At 39.3% G+C, this 15,844-nt stretch overlaps 2 protein-coding genes across 2 annotated transcripts; both read right to left on the reverse strand.

Moving 5' to 3' along the window:
* Positions 1-1,126: 1,126 nt before the first annotated feature.
* On the reverse strand, positions 1,127-1,453 carry LOC138868633 (uncharacterized). The gene has a single exon (XM_070146196.1). It carries the CDS (start codon positions 1,451-1,453, stop codon positions 1,127-1,129), a length of 327 nt encoding a protein of 108 aa, XP_070002297.1.
* Positions 1,454-1,680: 227 nt separating this feature from the next.
* On the reverse strand, positions 1,681-2,118 carry LOC138868634 (uncharacterized). Its single transcript, XM_070146197.1, has one exon. It carries the CDS (start codon positions 2,116-2,118, stop codon positions 1,681-1,683), a length of 438 nt encoding a protein of 145 aa, XP_070002298.1.
* Positions 2,119-15,844: the final 13,726 nt, after the last annotated feature.

The raw sequence follows: 15,844 nt of genomic DNA on the forward strand, positions 1-15,844 counted from the left end.
TTAAATTACGGGATGTTATAGACGGTTGATTCGTGCTCTCAATTTCCTTGCTTTGCCTTTTGTCTTGAGGCCCTGCTTGAGTTACCTTATGTAACGTCTGGCTGCCACAGAAAAGAAAATTCAAAAAGCATGCATGTATTTGACAAATTATTATTATAAGAAATGTAGTTGCTTGAAATATGTGATAATGAGATCAAATAATTTAGATGAACTGATGACTGTGACGCATTTTGAGATCACAACCTCCTTGCTTCAGAATTTGAGGGTCCTCCTCAAAATTCTTCCCTTAAAATTCTACCCCAGTTTAAATGCATACTTCTGGCAACACATTCCTTGGATGTTCCAAACGTGATGAAATCGGGTAAACTCGAGATCTTGCCCCAGTTTCTGACCATAGGGAAATGAAGATTTATTATGATGTGACCGAATCCACTGGGCTGCCTATATATCTCCTCTTAAATGGGAATCAGGTCAAGCGTAGTTCAGATACATCAAATAGAAAAATGCAAACAATCTTAAACATAGTATCTCTTGACTATGTCTGAATTGATAGGTTTCGGACAAATTTATCCATCAATTTCTGAAAGTATAAGTGCTCCCCCTGTCAATACCCGATGAACTATGGAAGGGCCCTACCAGATGGGTGAGAACTTTCCCTTGGCTTCATCCTGGTGCGGGAAGAGTCACTTTAGCACTAATTGCCCTGGTGCGAATTGCCTTGACCTGACCTTTTTGTTCAAAGCTCTTGCCATTATGTTCTGGTAGATTTGACTGTGACATACCACATTCATTCTTATTCCATCAATGAGAGCTAGTTGTTCATACCGGATTCGTACCCATTCTGCATCGCTGAGCTCAGCTTCTTGTATGATTCATAAAGAAGGAATTACCACTTCGGCGGGAATAACGCCTTCAGTACTATAAACTAGTAGGTAGGGAGTTGCCCTAGTTAATGTGCGAACTGTGGTACGATATCCATGTAAAGAAAATTGCGGCTTCTTGTGCCATTGTTTGTAATTGTCCAACATTTTCCTCAATATCTTCTTCATGTTCTCGTTGGCGGCTTCTACGGCTCCGTTCATTTGCGACCTGTATGCTGTGGAGTCCCTATGCTTGATTTGAATGTTTAAAACATGGCTTTCATTAAATCACTATTGAGATTGGCGGCATTGTCAGTGATGATTGACTCTGGTACTCCAAATCGACAAAAAATGTGGTCCCGAACAAAATTCGCTACAACCTTCTTAGTTACAGCTTTATAAGATGTAGCTTCAACCCATTTTGTGAAGTAGTATATGGCCACCAGAATAAACCTATGCCTGTTTGAAGCAGCGGGTTTGATTGGACCGATGACATCAATACCCCAAGCGGAGAAAAGCCAGGGTGAACTTGTTGTATTGAGTTCATTGGGTAGTACTCGTATCATGTCAGCATGTATGTGCATTGCTGACATTTCTTAACATACTTGATGCTGTCTATTTCAATAGTCATCCAAAAATACCTTGCTCTTAGTATCTTCTTGGCTAAAATGAAACCATTCATGTGCTGTATGCAGGTTCCAGCATGTATTTCCTCGAGCAATCTAGATGCCTTCTTGGCATCGACACACAATAGCAATCCTAGGTCAGGAATCCTTCTATACAAAATTCCTCCACTTTGAAAGAAATGGTTGGCTAATCTTCAAAGCGTGTGCTTCTGAGTATGGGTAGCATGCTCTGGATATTCTCTCTTTGCCAAGTATTCCTTGATATCGTGGAACCACAAATTTTCGTCAATCTCTTCTTCAACATGTGCATAATAAGTTGGCTGCTTATGCATTCCTATTGGGATAGGAAAGATGAAATTATTATCTGGATGTTGTATTATGGAAGACAAAGTGGTCAACGCATCTTCAAACTCATTCTGGATCCTCGAAACATGTTTAATTTGTATCTTTGTGAACCTCTTAATCAGCTCTTGTACATAATGCAAATATGGCAATATTTTGGTGTTCTTCATAGCCCATTCCCCTAGAACCTGGTGCACCAAATGATTTGCATCTTTGATTACCAGCAGTTCCTGAACTTTCATGTCAATGGACAACCTGAGTCCCAAGATGCAGGCCTCATACTCCACCATATTTTTGGTGTATGGAAACCTGAGTTTTTCAGATACCAGATAGTGTTAGCCGGTTTCTGATACTAAGACAACTCCGATACCTACTCCTTTGAAGTTTGTTGCTCCATCGAAGAACATCCTCCAACCATTATATGCCTCGGTGAAATCTTCTCCTCCAAATGACACCTCATCATCGGGAAAATACATTTTCAATGGTTCGTATTCTTCATCTATGGGACTTTCTTCCAAATGATCTGCCAATGCTTGCCCTTTGACGACCTTCTGAGTTACATAGCCGATGTCGAACTCACTCAACAATATTTGCCACTTTGCTAACTTACTCGTAGGCATGGGTTTCTGAAAGAGGTATTTTTGCGGATCCATCCTTGACATGAGATATGAAGTGTATGCACAGAAATAATGCCTCAGCTTCTGAGCTATCCATGTTAAAGCATAGTAGGTGCGTTCAGAGCAAAGAGTATCATGCTTCATAAGGCGTGAAGTTTTTGCTCAAATAATATATCGCATGCTCCTTTCTTCTAGTTACATTATGTTGTCACAAAGTGCAACCAAAAGCGCCATCTAATATGGACAAATAAAGCAACAGAGGTCTTCCCGATTCTGGTGGGACCAGAACGGGCAATTTTGATATATACTCCTTGATTTTGTCGAAGGCTTTCTGACATTCTTTAGTCCAGTTTGTTACAGCATCTTTTCTCAGCATTCTGAAGATTGTCTCACATATCATGGTTGATTGTGCTATGAAGTGGCGAATGTAATTGAGGCGCCCTAAAAAACTCATCACATGTTTCTTATTCTTTGAGGTGGCAAGTCTTGTATAGCTTTGACTTTTGATGGGTCTAAGTCAATCCCTCGGCGACTGACGACGAATCCTAACTTTCCAGCAAGGCCTCCGAAGGCACATTTTAAAGTATTCAACTTCAAATTGTATTTTCGAAGCCGGTCAAAAATTTTCTTCAAGTGTGCTATGTGATCCAAACTTCTTTTAGATTTGATGATAACGTCATCCACGTACACCTCTATTTCCTTGTGTATCATGTTGTGGAAGACGGTTGTCATGGCTCTCACGTAGGTGGCTCCAGCATTCTTCAGACCAACGACATCATTGTAACAGTATATCCCCCATGGTGTGATGAAGGCTGTCTTTTCGACATCCTCTTCATCCATCTAGATCTGATGGTATCCTGCTAAGCAATCCACAAAGGATTGGAGCTCATGCTTGGATAAGCTGTCAATCAATATGTGTGTGTTGGGCATCGGGAAATCATCTTTAGGCTCGCTCTGTTTAGATATTGGTAATCGACACATACTCTAACTTTCCCATCATTCTTCGGAACTAGCACAATGTTGGCCAACCAAGTCGGGTATTCGACCAATCAGAGAACCTTGGCTTTGATTTGTTTGGTGACCTCCTCTTTTATCTTTTGTGATCACCCTAAAGGTTATCTCTTGTTTTAGAAGTCAAAACTGTGTTCCGAGGCCTTAAAAACCTCTTTTTGTCCCACCTCGATTTGCGTGCGCAGTACGGGCACATTTCCGGAAAGCTTTTATGTGAAATTTTAGAAAAATAATGAATTTGGTCTTTAAAATTAGTTAAAGTTGACCTTGGTCAACATTCCTGGTAAACGGACCCGGACCCAGGATCGGACGGTCCCGTAGGGTTCGCAGAAAAATATGGGACTTGGGCGTATGCTCGGAATGGAATTCTAAGGTCGCAAGCTTGAGAAACTTTTTTTTAAAGAAAATTGTTTGCTGGAAAATATAAAGGCTTTTAGAGGTGAATTGATGCATTTTCTTGATGGTATCGGGCCTGTATCTTAGTTTTGGAGCCCGGTACATGTTTAAAATAATAATTAAGTTGAATCTGTGAAATGTGGTAAGAATTGGAAGTGGTTTGGTATAAAAACAGACCTATAGTTGAGAAAATAGAAATTTCAATATTTCTTGAGTGATTTCATGAATTTGAGGTTTAATTCATAGTTGTTGATGTTATTTTAATGGTTTGATCGCATGAGCAAGTCCATATGATGTTTTTAGACTTGCGTGCATGATTAGTTTGGAGCGCCGAGGACTTGGGTGAGTTTTGGATAGGTCACGGAGAGAATTTGGACTCAGAAAAATTGCTGGTATGTTGCAGTTGTGTAACAGGCCTCTGATCTCGCAAATGCGAGATCAGGCCTAGCAAATGCGAGGTGCTCAGGTTTGGGAAATGCGACCCCAGTGTCACAAATGCGAACCAAGCCTGGGAAGCCCCTCTTCGCAAAAGCGATCACATGTTGGGAATTGTGAAGCCTACCCGTCGCAAATGCGATGTTTTCCTTTGCAATCGCGAAGATGACTGGATTCCAATTGCGAACCCTGATCGCAATTGCGACATCTGAGACCTGCTAAATGAGATTTTTGATGGGATTTCATCCATTTTTCAAACTCTTTCAAACCCTAAACTCTCTTGGGTGATTTTCCAAAGAAAGATTCTTCTTCAAATCATTAGTAAGTAATTTCTAACCTACTTTCATCAATCTATAACATCTTTTTACATGATTTCATTTCAAAATCAAGGGGTTTCCATGGGACATTGGGTGTTTTTGGATAGAAGTTAGTATTTTCAAATTTTGCGGATTTGGACCTCGATTTGAGGTCTGATTTTAAAACAATTTACATATTTGAGATCATGGGTGAATGGGTGATCGGGTTTTCATTCGAACTTCGGGTTTTGACCAAGCGGGCCCGGGGTCAATATTTGACTTTTTGGGGAAAACAATGGGAACCTATTTTAATGCATTAGAATTAGTTTATTTTGCATATATTAAAATTATTAATTACATTGTGACTAGATGCAAGGGAATTAGAAGTGGAACCGAGGGGTAAAGTGGTAGTTGAGGCTTAATTTGTCCGTGGAATCAAGGTAAGTGTTTGGCCTTATCTTAGTTTGAGGGAACATGAGGTGTGGTCAATTGGCTATGTGATTGTACCGAGTACGAGGTATATGTGTGGTGACGAGTATCTATACGTTGGTGTCAAGCATGCTCGTGAGTCTTATACCATGGTTGTTGTGACTCTATTTTGTATCGATCATGCTCAAATTGATGATTATTAATGTTGAACAAAGCTTATGATAGTTTCTTGGTAATTGATTATTATTGAGAATTGGCACAAGTTGAGTTTCATTTTTGTAAAGTAATTTTTGAAAACGAGATTAGTTATAGCTAAATCCCTTGCCGGGATGTTTTGTTGATATTGTTGATTCCCTTGCCGGGATGTTATTGTTGATATTGTTGATTCCCTTGCCGGGACATATTGTTTTCTATTTTTTAGGTGAGGAAGAGTGTAAAGCACGAAGAATAATGTCGTGCATGTTATTGTGAGAGAGTGTAAAGCACGAAGGGTGATGCCGTGCACGATATTATGAGTGTTAATGCACGAAGGGTGATGCCTTTCCGATATTGTGAGGTATAATGCAATAAGGGTGATGTCGTTCCATGATTATGTGAGGTAATGCACGAAGGGTGATGTCGAGCCATTTATGATGTTTCATATGGTGAGGACAAGAGTAAAAGCACGAAGGGTGATGTCGTGCACGTGTTACCATTTCATTACCTTTATTGACTTAGATATGATGTTCATTATGCTCCTTATTAATATTTTTTTACTGGATTAATGTTAGAATTTGTTGTTCCCCCGCAGCATGTCCCCTTCTTACTTTATTCTGTTGATTTCGATTACTATGTATCTGTTTGTACATGATTTAACTGCACAGGTATATACATGATTATCGTATCCTAGCCTCGTCACTACTTCGCCGAGGTTAGGCTCGACACTTACTCAATACATGGGGTCGGTTGTACTGATACTACACTCTGCACTCTTTTGTGCAGATTTCGGTACTGGACTCGATGAGTAGCTGACGTAGCTGCCTTCAGTTTAGGGAGACCAAGGTAGATCTGCTGGCCTCCGCAGAGCCTAAAATCCCCCTTCTCTGCTTTAGTTTTTCTGTTGTCTCTTTCATTTTGAGAACAATTTTATCTTTCTTTCGAGACCAATAGTTATAGTAAAAATCATAGATGTTCGTGTTATTGTGACACCAGATTCATGGGTAGACTTGTATTGGTTTATTTAATTATGTTATAACTCTCCCTCACTTATAATGTATTTAACTTTAGTGTTGGCTTATGTCTGTTGGGTTGAATGTTAAACATGTAGAACATTAATAGTTGGCTTGACTAGCTTTCACAAGTAAGCACCATCATGACCTCCGAGGGTGGGAAATCTGGGTCGTGACATCTTCAAACTCATATCCAGCTTGAACTTTCTGACCTTCTGCTTTATCAGTGGACACATTGGATTAGTGGATAGTTGTGAACCACTATGGATGTGCTCAAACCAATCATATCATCGTAGGACCACGCAAATATATATTCATACTCTTTTAGGAATCCGATGTACTCTTCCTTCTCTGACGATGATAGATGAATGCTTATTCGTGTTTCCTTGACCATTTCGGAATCCCCTAAGTTAACAGCCTCAGTTTCCTCCAAATTACACTTAGGTTTGTTTTCAAAGTTTTCTAATTCTCTGATGATTTCCTCAGGTATTATATCGTCTTCCAGATCCTCTGAATCACTATCCTTATGTTGCGTTGGCACATTACATGTCACAGTCATAGGTTTATCGGGATAGGTAATAGTAATGCTGAAAAAATGTAAAAAATTAATAATAAATACGAAAAGCAGTAATGCACTAATAAATTTTTAAAAACGTCAACAAGTGCAGCTCGATGGCTCGAGCAATTATTTAATAAAAAATGCTAAAAATGTCTCAAATGCTCAAAATTATTTTAATATAATTCATGCTAATTTGCCAGGCTACCTAGGAACTCGCCATGCCTGGGATGGTGCAGCGCTCCAGTTCTTGAGAACAACTCTTTTCTCCATGGTCTGAATAGTAAGGTCTTCCTCCTCATCCCCAACTATTGCACTGTAGTCCATGTCTTCTTCATCTAGAAATAGCTTCCTCATGCGAGCTAAAACCTTATCTTTCTCATATCACCATATCATGTTAGCTTGATGAAATGTCTGGTGTAGATGTGGTAGCGGTTGTTCCAATGGATAGTAAGGAGCACGCCATGATGGTGACCAATCCTAGTATTCCTACCATGTGTATTAATATCCGAGTCCAAAAGTCGTGCCATGATTCTATGGTTGTCCGAATTTGGTAATCCCCTTAAGCTTTTCGCCAAGATCCTTGCTGGGTTCATACCCCGTCCATAGCACTATGCTTTCTATCTTGTTGATCCACCATCGGTCCTTTCAATTTCACTGACTCATTCAATGTGATGGTATATTTCTCCACCTAGCTTCTTTCTATTTTTGATATTGTGGAACGGTCTGATTGGTGTATATGGGGTTACTTCCATCTCCATTAATGATCACCTCCTAATGATTCCACTCAAACTTCACTGCCTGATGCAGGGTTGAAGCCACTGCACCGACGACATGTATCCATGGTTTCCCCTATAAGAGGTTGTAAGTAGCAGATATATCTAGCACTTGGAACTCCACATCAAACCAAGTTGGGCCCATCTGTAGACTGAGGTTGATTTCTCTAATAGTGGTTCTCTGAGATCCATCAAACGCCTTCACATTCATGCTTCCCATCCGTATTTCGTGTAGATCTTTACCCAGTCTCTTCAGAGTAGTCAATGGACATATGTTGAGACTTGAACCTCTATCTATCAAGACCCTGGCGATGAACTTATCCTCAAATTGCATCGTGATGTGTAGCGCCCTTTTATGACTCAGTCCTTCTGGTGGTAATTCATCTTCATGAAAAGTGATTTTGTGGCTTCATCAAAGCATTCATGTGCGCATACGAGTTTTGCAGTAGTGACAAGATGGATATTTGAGCGAGATTTTTGTTCAAGTGGTCAACAACAGAGTACTCTCTCATTGTACCTTTCTCCAAAGATCTGCAGTGTCAGTCTCAACAACAAGCGGCTTAGATGCAGCTTCCTTGCATGTTCCTCCTAGGTTCTCAGGTGTGTAAATTGTGCCAGTTCTAGTCATACATTGTGCCGCACTTGTTTCCTCCTTTTTTGCTTTTTGCTTTCTCCTTGCTTCAACAACATAGTCACATGGGATGGCATCAGACTTGTAAGATGGTGTGGGAGCTACCATCACAGTGAAGGGTGTAGATACCTCAACTTTAAATGGTGCCTGGGTTTGTACCACAACTGGCGTGAGGGTGACTGGAGATGTTTTAGGAATGTCTCCCTCTCGAATGAGTTCGATGGATCCTTCCTGATCCCATTATTCATCAGTTTATATCACATTTACTCCCTTACCTTTGTGATTCGAGAGAGGATTGTTACGAACAATTGGTGCAGCTTCCTTGCCATGTATGACCTTAGTGTCGATCAGGGTCTGAATATTTTCTTTCAATGTGCGAAACCCATCAATGGTATGACCCTTCATACCTGAATGATATGCACATGTATTGTTGGGGTTGATCCATTGGGAGTAATTTTCCATAACAACAGCAGGGATGGGAGTAACATAACTAGCGGCCTTTAGTTTTTGATACAGTTGGTCAATGGGTTCAGCAATTGGGGTGTATTATCTAGCGGCCTGCGGTCCAAATTTGGTTGTGGTTTTTGGTAGTTTTGGCGGGCGGGTGGTGGTGAATGATAATATCCAGATTAAGTAATATAGGCATGGTAGGTGGTAGCAGGATGTTGGTATCTGGGGGTGAGGGTTGTTATATGGGTAGAGGTGCTTGGTACGTGAGAGGAGACTTACGACTCTAGGCTACCTTCACGGCACCTACTTCTTTCTTCTTCTAAATACCTCCTGATTGCAAAGATTTATTAGTGGCCTACAGTGCCTCGAAATTAGTCACCATCCCATTCTTAATTCCTTCTTCTATTCTTTCTCCTAACTTGATGATGTCGGAGAATTTGTCATTTTCAATAACCATTCACCTTTCGTAATACTGCGGGTCTTGAACCCTGAAAAAGAACTTGTTCATTTGTTCTTCTTCAAGTGTTGTCCTTCCTTTCGCAGTTTCTGATCTCTAACGAGTAGCATATCCATGGAAGGTTTCAGTCGGCTTCTTCTTGAGGTTTTGAATGTAGAAAACGTCTGGCGCATTTTCTGTGTTGAACCTAAATCTATCCATGAAGTTGGATGCCATACTCACCCAACTAACCTACTTCTTTGGGTTTTGACTGATATACCAAGAAAAAGCATCTCATGTGAGGCTTCACATGAACAGTTTCATGCAGATTTGTTCATTCTTGCCTACTCCTACAAGCTTGTCACAATACATTCTTAGATGCAGTTTCGGATCACCAGTTTTATCGAACATTTTTAACTTGGGAGGTTTGTAACCCTCCGAAAGTTGTACATCCTGCTGAATTCACAGGTCCTCATAGTTTAGACCTTCAACGCCTTTACCACCTTCAACACTCTGAACGCTACCAGTGAGCTTCTTGAGTTCCTCTTCCATATTTTTAATGAGCAGGTCCTTCTCAGTCGATCCAGGTATGTATAGGGTTGGTTGTAGGGTGTGGGGTAAAGTTTCCATATATATCGGATCGTTTTGATGGATTTCGGGAGCTTGGGTATAAGGATGCTCATTGGTCGAGTTTTGGGGATCGGGAGTATGTTGTGGCGCATTCTGGGAAGTGTGATCAGTAGTGGTTTGTGTCTATTGAGTTGGATGATGGTGGTGTTGTCGAGGGGTTGGTACTGGTGGCGGGTTAAGGTTCTGGGGAGGTGCGGGATACTAGTATGGTTCGTGAGGATTTGGTGGTAGGTTTTGGTTTTGTGTGTTTCGCGGTAGTGTTTGGTTCTAGTGTGGTATGCTGATGATGCCAGTATGAACAAACCAACCTTTGGGAGTGGGAATAATCAAAAATAAAAGAAAAAGCAAAAGGTAACCAAGTTAGTAAGGTGAGATAAAAGAGTGTTTGCAATATTTAAACATGTTACACAAAGTCATGCAATGATTCGCGCCCTAATTTGGGGACCTCATTGTGCCTGAGGTAGGCCTAAGCGACACATAGTGTCACGCCCCGAATTGGGGGGGCGAGACCGGTACCCAGTGCCTCACCTATCCTTGCGTACCAACTTGCAACTAAGGGACCCTGAACATATGATGACATACTTTTGGCCATGGGCCACATTACAAGACGATACCGAATGCTGACTAAATATCAATATAAAACTTAGCCGACAAGGCTGCCATATTTATTACTGCTGATAGACCAATCAAATATACATACAAGGCCTGAAAGTTCAACATACTGCACTAACTGATAAGATATGTCTACAAGCCTCTACTGATAGATATAATATGATCGAAATGGCTCTCCGACCTACTCATGACATATATACATATATATACAAGATATGCATAAGGCTGTAGACCCAGAAAACTTCGAAAGGCATGGAGCTTACCGATCAAGCTGAACTCGGGCAACACTTATTGAAGAGGCCTACTCGTCCGTCTGTCTGACCTACACGCATGAAATGCAGCGCCCCCAGAAAAGGGACGTCAGTACGAAATAATGTACTGAGTATGTAAGGCAATATACTGAAAGCTAAAACTGAACTGATAATATAATAACTGTAAGTAGCTGGAAGTCAAAGATAATCTGAAGATATGCTTACTTGCTGATACTAACTCAATTCTCTCAATATAGTAAGTAAAATAGTTGTCCGGGCCTATAAGGCTCGGTATACATACATACAAACATATATATATATATATATATATATATATATATATATATATGCTCTGCCGTAGTAGGCTCGCTCATAAGTGTTTGGCCATACTAGGCTCTGTATCTCGATCAACTGGGCTCACTCATATGTGCTCGGCCACATCAGGATCGTCATACAACTTACCATCTGATCAGAGGTTGCCCAATAGGGGCCTGTCCATCGATTATAGCTCGATAGAAATGAAAATACTTTTTATACTGTATATGTGTAACTTCTCTGCTCTCTTGACTGGAAGAAGGAAATACTTAACTTAATATGAATTCCCCATAAGGAGAATATGGTAATATACAAAACTATAAAAATATAAGTAACTTGCCAGACTAGCAAAATATACGTTTGTATCATTCAACTCATTCAATATACCTCCACCCGAAAGTCTTTTCAACTAAAACTTACATTCTCCACCGATATACAACAATATATCTACGTTTGTATCATATTATCACTTGGGAAAGTATGTAACTTCAAATGGAAAGTTAGGGAGGTCATATTATTTTTTTAAGAAATAGCTTAATCCTTGCATGTGTCAATCATATGTCTTTCTTTATAATCTGATGCCAACACATTTTTTTAATACACTTGTAGCATGTTAGATAATGAAAGGAAATAAGTGTTTCCCCCAAATTTTGCATTCGTTTCTTTAGCCTCTGTAGCTTCCACATAATCTTTCTGTTGGGCAATTTAAATCTTATCCAATAATCAACTAGGTAGTCTCCCGCTACATGGTAATTAATCAACTACCCACATAATTAAGAATTGTCTCAACTTAATTAAATATTATTCTCTTTTAACATACCTTGTACACCTTACTATCATGGCCACGTAGTACCTTGTATGGTACTAGTCCATAAATACCGGGTATTTTAGCTCGGACCGTATTTTATCCCAAAATTCCAAATTTGGACAAAATTTATGTTCTTTGACTTGCTCCCCCTTTCACCTTCATGAATTTACTAATCACTTTGGGAAATAGCATAACCCTTATAATCTCCAAATAATCTTTTACTTGGACTGATGTCAATTACCTTACGACAAATTCCACATACAATACTTCAAGGTTTAACATCGTCGTAACCTAATACTGCGAAGCGTGACATCACCATAATATAATACCGCGGGACGTAACATTTTTCCGCCCTTTGGAACATTCGTCCTCGAATGTTGACTGATGCACTTATCATTTTCATAACTTATATCTTCCGAATACTTTAGGACTTCCCTTGCCATCTACGCAATTATTCTGTGAATAAGTCCACAGTCCAGGGCATTCCCCCCTTAGGCCTCCTTCTCACACCACAACTTGTAGTCAGAATCTTTCCAATCTCGTAATTATTGCTACTTTTCATCACGCAACCTGTACAACTTTGACCTTGTAAGTGTGCCCAATCTCTAGGCTTGATATGTAAATCTTGATAAGATGTCCCTTTGGGCATCTATGATTATACTGAAGTTCTTTGCTCAGTACTTTGTTGAATTTACGAATATTTATCTCATCGCATAGGTCCGTTTAGCCATCCGTATAAATTTACTACCATAACTGTTACTTTAATTTATCGTTGCTGAGGTCTGCTACCAAATCCCAACTTACTCCCGATGCTTATTCCATATGTATAAATATAAGTCTTTTAATGCTTCTTCATTACTGCTCATCCGTAGAATGACAGCCTAATCTCATCTCATACAATTCGTGAATCCCTTTTCTTTTACAAATCATTACTCAATCGAAGGCCCAAATGTCATCCTTTATCTATCACAATTACACACTTATTATACTATTAGGGAAGCATTCCATCTTTTCAAAATGCTACTTATGAATAGTAACTTCTTTGAGTCCATTCAGGCTATAGTGAGCTTACTATAACATAGAGAAGCCATTAGCTTCCTTGTTTTCATGGGCCTAATCATGACGAATAATCCATTTTCGTCACCTTCTCACTATCCTTTCTTTTCCGTATTCCTATTTTCCTAAAACTCACTTTACCATACTTTAGCTCGCGACCTATACATATATATTTATACTACTCGTTATCTTCCTTCAACTTGCTTAAAGTTCCTTGTTTTATTTTAGAACATCAAGTGAGACATCACATCGTCTCTAACTCTTCTATACTCTTTTAACTACACCTCTCAATACGTAGAAACCATAGGCTGGAATATATGTCCCTAACGATGCCGCTATCATTCTTGGATATTGAATCCCCATGCTTATAACCTTTTATCCGAAGTATGAACTATTCACAACTTTCTGCATTTTAGTATCTCGTATGTTGTTCACTTTTACCTTACTTACATAAAATTTCGTATCATATCTTCTATCTTTTTCATAACCTCCCTTCCATCTAGGTGTAATTCACGTCCATAACTTGAAGCCCTATTATAAAACTCGCATCTCTGGTGCACACACAATCTGGTGGGAGCTTCGTACTAACTTCTTATCAGGCTGGTACTTCTTCTAGATGGCTTCTTTGTAGAGTCGTTATAGATTATGGTTGTTGTGTTATTTCTCTTGAATATCTGATATTAAGAGCGATTCTGTCATGTTCTCAAGCACAACTTCTATAATAATTTTTTTTCTAGGTCCAATAGTCAGACTCCTGGTTCACTTAAGTGATGTAATTATTTAGTTTCCTCTTCCTTCTGGCCAGCCTTTATATAGGCTTAAGCTATATTCCAATTCGTGTCTCATGGTATCAGTTCTTACCTTAGCCTTTCATGAGCATTATGGAATATCCCTGATACAATCTTCTAACAATTCAATCCTTTGTCTATGTCATGGGCTCAATTCTTTCTTTTAACTTATACCAGAGTCTTCTATGGCTGAATGATTGTCAACAAATATGCTGCCTGGATAATGTTCCAAAATCTTGAGTGTATCCATAATGTACTAGCTCTGGATCATTGATCAAATAATTCTTTCGTTCCTTCTTAGCTTTCTTTCAATGTAAGCTATTACTTTTCCTGGTCTTTCTGCCCCCTTGTTGCATCCATACTTAGCTTATCTTAGTTCCCATACTTGATAGAGTTTTCATGCAACTCATATGATCTCAAATATTACTTTTATTCTTACTTCATGTTCATTAGCTACGGTAGGTGCCATTTTCCTTTGGAATGCTTACAAAGTTGTTACGAGATTGTTGTTACACAACCATTTTCTCTTTTGGTCATTGTGCTTAGGTTGAAGCCTTCTTTCTTATCTCCCCAGCTAGCCTTTCTTTGTAGTACTTAGAGAGAACCCTTGACTCTCGTAAAATTGTGAGCTTATTAAGGACCTTTTTGATGTCCTTATTTGCCTATAATCTAATCATTTGTAGTTGCTTACTTCCATGCCCTTGTGCTTGTATGGTTGCTTCTGAACCAATATTCTAACTGCCTTCCCAATGGCACTTTGTTTTATCCCCGTAAGACTCATACGGTACTTTTAACTACCCCGACTCTTGTTTGAATATATCTCAAGTATTATAATGATATTCTTTGAGGCTGAATTCTTCACATTGGGTTCTACTATGTTTATCTTACACGATCTGATGCCTCATTTGCAACCTCCTGTTTAGCCATAACTGGGATCTTCCTGACAAATTACTAACTACTCGTTGGTCCATTATCGTATAAATATTCCTCGTAATCTTTCTTGGGTTATTTACTTTGTCTTAACTTACGTCTCGCACTGGCTCTTTATTTATTAATAACAGCTCGGGCAGGAACCTTTACTTCCTTTACCATTCCATAGGCCTAGAAACACTTAATTCTTACTTAATGCCACATCACTCCATATTCCCCCCTTTAGGGGTATACTAAAGGCTGAAGCCACAAGGATTTACCTATAGATGTTTTACCTCAACATAAATAATCCTTACTCGCCTCGCGGCAATCCTTCTATACCAAGGATGACAAATTCCCTTACTCGCGAGGGTGACACTTAGCGTAACTGGAATATACAGTCTCTTAAGCTTAACTTTGCTCACATTGCTTGCTCTAGGGAAGCGTCTCCCTGAATGACCATTCTCTAAATTCATCATGAATCTCCTTCTGTGGTCCATTCTATTACTACCGGAACAAAATCTAAAATTACCATGATGCCGAGTACTTTCCAATCATTCAGTCCCTAATTAATATTTAGTTTATCTTGTTTACCAGCCCATACTGATTTCAATTACTTTGGGGATTAACTCTCCTTTATGGTAGTCGTGTTGGAGCCACAAACTTATTTATCAAAATGAGGATATAACCTTATGGCCTATACTCTTTTGTTGTCTTAAGGCCCATCACCTTTCGTCTGTTCCTTCATTTGACTATAGGTTTGTAACATTTTACCGTTTTCATCCATGTGTCACACCTTATTCATAATGCTTCCTTATATCTCTTCTCATTACTCTTCCAATATTTTTGCATATCCCTTTTCTTGTGAAAACTTCAATACGACATTCTTCATTCTTTCGCTTTTAGCTTTCCTTTGTTCCATCCAGTGGCTCTTCAAGTTTCTTAACATTCTCGCTTTACTAGGGACGCGAGCGACACTAAGGTAACATTTATCCCTTCAAGGCTTATATTGCGTGTCTTTGTAGTACTCCTATCTGGCCGCACTATTTCAAAGTGCACTATTCTATTAGCATATTTGCAATATCCTTCGGAAATGTCAACTGATGCAAACAATTCGTCCATCATATTTTCTTATACTACTTCTATTAATCCCTATAGGGAATATCTGGAATGGGTGCGACCAATTGTATATACCTTTGTTACTTTTGAATATAACTCGAAAATCTTATGTTCCTCTGCCTCATTATAAACGCTGTTAACCTTCATTAACTGGGTGCCTCGTACCCTTCTTCATCTTGCTTCTTTTACTTGTTGAAACTTGTATTTATCTTCTTAATCTCTCATTGTCCTTCACCATAAATATGGATAGGCGTTCTTGCCTTAAGGCTTCTTATCAGGAAGCTTAC

Source organism: Nicotiana sylvestris, chromosome 5 (assembly GCF_000393655.2).
Source record: "Nicotiana sylvestris chromosome 5, ASM39365v2, whole genome shotgun sequence".
Classification (NCBI taxonomy): Eukaryota; Viridiplantae; Streptophyta; class Magnoliopsida; order Solanales; family Solanaceae; genus Nicotiana; species Nicotiana sylvestris.

What these genes read in the sequence shown, in the direction of transcription:
- LOC138868634 (XM_070146197.1), bottom strand. Translation starts at nt 2,118, where the DNA reads ATGGTGGAGTATGAGGCCTGCATCTTGGGACTCAGGTTGTCCATTGAC.
- LOC138868633 (XM_070146196.1), bottom strand. Translation starts at nt 1,453, where the DNA reads ATGTCAGCAATGCACATACATGCTGACATGATACGAGTACTACCCAAT.